The 6,084-nt window shown below is 37.0% G+C and overlaps 1 protein-coding gene across 1 annotated transcript; it reads left to right on the top strand.

The window, feature by feature from the left end:
- Nucleotides 1–1,637: 1,637 nt before the first annotated feature.
- On the top strand, nt 1,638–5,871 carry LOC127423311 (class A basic helix-loop-helix protein 15-like). The gene is made up of 2 exons (XM_051667502.1): nt 1,638–1,742; nt 2,923–5,871. Exon 2 carries the CDS (start codon nt 2,953–2,955, stop codon nt 3,517–3,519), a length of 567 nt encoding a protein of 188 aa, XP_051523462.1. The 5' UTR covers nt 1,638–1,742; nt 2,923–2,952; the 3' UTR covers nt 3,520–5,871.
- The last annotated feature ends 213 nt before the right edge of the window (nt 5,872–6,084 follow it).

A 6,084-nucleotide genomic window follows, 5' to 3' on the forward strand; every position in this document is an offset into this window, starting at 1 on the left:
TAACACAAAAACTGTTCAATACCATGTCGAACAGTTGTAAACTACAATAGGTGCAATATATGCTATGTAATTTGCAATATATCAGTACTACTGAATACTGATAAACTACTACTAAAGTGGATACCGGGTGGAAGTGTGTGGATTTGCATGAATACATTTTCAGATATGTATACTCTTTTGTTGTGTTTAAATAGTTCTTATGACTATTGGTGAGCATGGTGTTGCATGAGGCCGACTGCCTGTGGCGCTTTGCTTACAAGCAGATTATCAGCGTAAATGGTATATACCGGAGGATCCACACTAAATAAACTAAGGGTTGGGATAGAAACTGTTTCCATGGTCTCAGCACTCAGCCCAAAGCAGGGAGGCTTGCCACCAGTCTGTGGCCAAACTCTGCATTGACCAAGGATATCAGTGATGGGGGAGGGTCCATTTGAGCTGATAGTCTTGTGAGTTAAACAGGTGTGCAAAACATACTTGTTCTCAGAAGCTCTCTTGTTTGCTAGTCCACACAACAACATGTAACTGAATTGCATGTCTTAAAAGGATAGTTCACCCAAAAATGAAAATTCTGTTATAATTGACTCTTGTTCTAAATCTTGGACCAATGGCCAAACCTATGACTTTATTCCTTCTGTGAAATGCAGAAGTAGATGTAAGTCATAATGTTAGGCTAAATCCACACTAGTCCATTTTATGAAGTATGAAACCTCCTTTTTCAGTTTCCTTTTAAAAGGTTTCTGCAGTCTCTTGAGCAAAACGCCATTCTTATGTGGATGAGAGGCATAAATGATGATAGAAGTTTTCATTTTTGGGTTAAATTTAAAATGTAAACTTTAATATAATCCAAGACTAATAAAAATGCATCCGTTTTATTGTATATCTATGTGTACATCCAGACATCTTTACTCTGAATTCTGATCGGTTTCTCAGGAGGAGGATGAAACTTCAAAACAGCTTTACAAGAGCAAAATGGACCGATTTTGATGGAGCCACACTTAATTTGTCTTGACAGTGTGATATTGCTTACTGTGAAGCTGAACATGGAGCAGTTTCACTGCTCAGGTACAAAATAAACATGTCCGTGTTTGATTTGTCTGATGCCACAGTTTATGAAAAGGGTGGTTCTCTGCATACATCTACACTCACAGGTTCGATGACAACTCGACCTCTGCAAAATAAAGGACCCATTCGAAATGCAAAGCCTCAGGCAAATATGTGACAGTGTTTTAACTTGATAAAGTACCATGTAAACAGTATATCCTATCACTCGTGCCATCTGCAGGAAACCCACCACTACGATGTCCTTTCTTTCTTTCAAAAATAAACTGAACATGAACTTATGTTTATTCACTGCAATGTCCCTACTGATGAAATGCATTACTGTAATATTGTTAAGATCATTTTAAATCCATTTGTTCTTAGTCTAAAAGTGAAAATAGCACCTGCAGCAATAATGCAGAGTGCTATTACCATCATCTCAGAGCATAAGAAACTTTCAAATGGCTATTTCCGATGCAAGCGCCAGCTCATGAGCGTCTGGGTCCCCTCATGTGATTGGCCACAGAAGCGCTACGTGGACAGAGAGCAGCAACAGGTAGAGTGCGCATGTGACCGCTATCATTTCATTCTGACTGCGGCTGTCAGGACGACAACAGCTTCTCACCAAGTCATTATCGCTCACCGTAAGGTTCTTATCGTAAAGGCTCATCACTTTAAGTTGGGTGGAAATTTATTTCAAGGTAAGCAAAACTTTTTTTAATCCGAAAGTAGCCAGGATTGACAGCTTTTATTCTGTGGAAGGTCTTTTATCAGAGAAAATTCGTTGCTCACTTGATTAATTCAGTTTGAATTATGCCAGGATATGTGTTTGATCTGCATTGCAAGATCATTATTAGCCACCCTCATCTTTTTGACAATCAAACTCTCCTTTTCTTCTTCTGCAGGACACATTTTAAGGTTTAGATCAGGCAGAAATAGCTCCTTAAAGGTTTAGTTCACCCAAAACTGAAAATTCTGTCATCATTTACTCAATTTCATGCCATCCCATATGTGTATGACTTTCTTTCTTCTGCTGAACATAAAGATTTTTAGAAGAATATCTCAGCTCTGGAGATCCTCACAATACAAGTGAATGGTGATCAGAACTTTGAAGCTCCAAAAAGCACATAAAGGCAACGTAAAGGTAATCAATAAGACTCCAGTGGTTTGATATACTGTATGTCTTCTGAAGCGATATGTGGGTGAGAAACAATCAATATTTAAGTCTTTTTTTCTATAAATCTCTACTTTCACCTTTTGTTTTTGGTGATTCGCATTCTTCGTGCAAATCGCCACCTACTGGGCAGGGAGGAGAATTTATTGTAAAAAAGGATTTAAATATTGATCTGTTTCTCATCCATACCTATCATATCCCTTCTGAAGATATGGGTTAAACCACTGGAGTCGTATGTATAACTTTTATGCTGCCTTTATGTATTTTTTGGAGCTTCAAAGCTCTGGCCACCATTCACTTGCATTGTGAGGATCTCTGGAGCTGAGATATTCTTCTAAAAATCTTCATTTATGTTCAGCAGAAGAAAGTAAGTCATACACATCTGGGATGGCATGAGGGTGAGTAAATGATGGGAGAATTTAGTTTTTGGTGGACTATCCCTTTAAGGTAACAATTGCAGGTTACCACGTTTTTACAGTGTAACAATAGTGTTACAATTAACTGGGGAATGATATTACACATTATCCATGAGTATCTAAAAAATGTTTTATTTTTCTGTCAAATATTCAGAGCATATGCTAGTACTTAAAAATGTTACTTATTCTTCATATACCCTCTATAGTTTTTAGAATGCCACGCAAGACTACTGTTATTTTGCATTATGAATATTTGTTTTCTCCAAACAAATGTGTATGATAATGTTCTAGGGCCTACACCAGGGTGTGGGTGACTCAAGCATGAAGTCCAAAGGAAAGGGGTCAAAGCGGGGCAGACAGTCTTGGGCAGAACAGGACGACCCAGGCTTCACGCTGGAAACAGAGCCAGGTTCCAGCGAGCAGGAGGGTTCAGAGGCGTCCGTGAGGCTCGATGGATCGTGGAGAACATTGAGAGGTGAGGGGCATGGTGGTACAAGGGTAGGCCAACGTCGTAGACGAAAACACAGCAGTGCTAAGGAACACAACGTCCGCAGACTGGAGAGTAATGAAAGGGAGAGGCAGAGGATGCACAAACTTAACAATGCTTTTCAGGCCCTACGAGAGGCCATTCCTCATGTTAAAACAGACAAGAAACTTTCCAAGATCGAGACTCTTACGTTGGCCAAAAATTACATCAAGGCCTTAACCACAATCGTACTGGGCATGTCGAATGCTTGTCTGCCTCATCCAGAGGGTCATGTGGAGACGAACGTCTCCCGGCTTCTGCAGTACTATCAGCAGCATCTGGAGGAGGAGGGGGAGGAGGAGGGGGAGGAGGGCCTCTCCAGCTACCTGAGCCACATTCACAGCTTCAGCCAAGGCAGCTAACACACACTGCCACTGAACAGACTCAAAGATACAGTGCTGAATGAGAGGACATTCCAGTTTCAAAACAGATGGCTATAAGGAAGTGAATGCATGATGACAATACCAGCTCTTAAGACAAAACAAAGGGTCAATTTGTATAAACCATTCCTGTATAACTGGGTTTACATGCAAAATCTGGTCCTTAAACGTGCTTTGATGGAAAAAAACTACTTTTTTAAATGCATACAATCATGCATGTCTATGTCCACAAATAACGTGGATGTTATTTGTCATCCTCAAATCAAAATTCGTAGCCTGTGGATATGGGTCTTTTGAAGAGAATAGAGGGCCCTTTGTATGGTAACTTCATTTTGATATCCAGAAATTCTAAAAGGCAAAATTGTGGAGCAATTTTTTATTTATTGAGAGAGAACATAAACCATGCACACTATGACACTGAGAGGAGTTTACAGCACTCAAATAACAGCTCCACTGTCTTTACGTTATTGTAGCTTTTCATCACTGAACCTATTTGTCTACATTTAATTATTTAAAACTATAGTGTCATTTTCTTTTTACACTGATAAAACCCTATAGACATAAACACAACTGCGTTGGGTTTGGGAAGTCTACACAAGGGGCAAATTTGTAGAAACATTATCATCTTTTAACAGATCTGTATAATTTTCTCTCTTGCTCTTTTGTGCCTGTATATGTTAAAGGGATAGTTCACCCAAAAATGAAAATTCTCTCATTTAGTCACCCTCATGCCATCCCAGATGTGGATGAGTTTCTTTCTTCTGCTGAACACAAACAAAGATTATTATGAGAATATCTCAGCTCTGTGGGTCCATACAATGCAAGTGAATGGTGACCAGAACTTTGAAGGTCCAAAAAACACAAAGGCAGCATAAAAGTAATCAATAAGACTCCAGTGGTTTAATATATGTCTTTAGAAGTAATATGATAGGTGTGGACAAGAAACAGGTCAATATTTAAATCCTTTTTTAACTATCAATCTCCACTTTCACATTCTTTTGTTTTTGGCAATTCACATTATTTGTGCATATCGCCACCTACTGGAAAGGGAGGAGAATTTGTAGTAAAAAAAGTATTTAAATATTGATCTGTTTCTCTCCCACACCTATCAAATCGCTTCTTAAGATATGGATTTAAATACTGGAGTCATATGGGTTATTTTATGCTGCCTTTATGTGCTTTTTGGACCTTCAAAGTTCTTGCATTGTATGGACCTACAGAGCTGAAATATTCTTATAAAAATCTTTGTGTTTAGTAGAAGAAAGAAAGTCATACACATTTGGGATGGCATGAGGGTGAGTAAATGATGAGAATTTTAATTTTTGGGTGAACTATCCCTTTAAGAAGTTTTTATTTATATGTACAGCAGTAGCCTTAAATAACACCCTACACAATTGATTTTTACAATGTAGCTTCACATTATGACCTTAAATACCAACATCCAATGTTGGAACATAAATAATACAAATTTATACAACAACATTTACAACATAACTTTGTAGAAAAAAAAAAAAACACTATTCATTGCGATAAAAACAATTTCGAAAGATTTAGTATAAATCCTGTTACTCTCTGAAATTTGTGCTGCCTTTTAACAGAATTACACCATATACACTTATGAGATAAATATCCTGACATCCTGAGAAAAGAAACACTGTCTTCACCTTGTCAAGTGCAAAACATTAAATCTTGCACTTTCTGCTTTTGCCAACAAGAAATGCAAGGTATTTCCTATTTTTACACAGTGTCACTGTGCGATGTCAGTTTTGAGTATGGTTTGGAAATAATCAACAACCTGGTACAAGCAGATAATTAGAGAGTTATTACAGACAGTTTGTGTCTTGGGCACTCCTTATTTTAAAATGTTAATAGCATATATTATTTTGGTAACACTTTACAATAAGGTTCCATTTGTTAACATGATTGTGTTAATATCAACATTTATTTCTACATTTTTTTCAAATAAAAAATGGTATATGGTAACAAATGCAATATGAAATAACAAAGAACACTTGTGTTTTTTTATTAATTAACAAACAAAATAAATGCTTTTTAAAAATATTGTTAATTGTTAGTTCATGATACCTAATGCATTAACTAATGTTAACAAATGGGACCATATTGTAATGTGTTACCATTATTTTCTTTTACTCTTCAACTGATGTTTAATGACATTGCAGCCAACCTACAAACTCCAGAAATGTGTTTGTGTAAAGTTGTTTTGTTTGTGATGTTAATGACAAAATGCAAGTACCTTCAGAAGCTTATACTGTGAATTGTGCCTTTTTTTGTATTTAATGCCCCTGGATTCCAATAAAGAATCAAAAAAGAAAATGTGCACATCCTAATATGACCACAGACAAATAAATAAGCAACAATTAAATTAAGATACTCTATCCAAAAGTACCATGTAAAAACATAATGATGACAAATGCTATAAAAAGTGGGCTTGCTAGAAGTGGCCTCATTATCCACAAGAGCACTCAAAACAGGAAGAAATGTCTTTCAAGTTAACGAGAACACATAAGCTAACTGGAGAATGTGAGT

Source organism: Myxocyprinus asiaticus, chromosome 32, assembly GCF_019703515.2.
Source record: "Myxocyprinus asiaticus isolate MX2 ecotype Aquarium Trade chromosome 32, UBuf_Myxa_2, whole genome shotgun sequence".
NCBI lineage: Eukaryota > Metazoa > Chordata > Actinopteri > Cypriniformes > Catostomidae > Myxocyprinus > Myxocyprinus asiaticus.

Excerpts from the sequence above, each read along its gene's own strand:
- LOC127423311 (XM_051667502.1), top strand. The coding sequence starts at position 2,953 with ATGAAGTCCAAAGGAAAGGGGTCAAAGCGGGGCAGACAGTCTTGGGCA.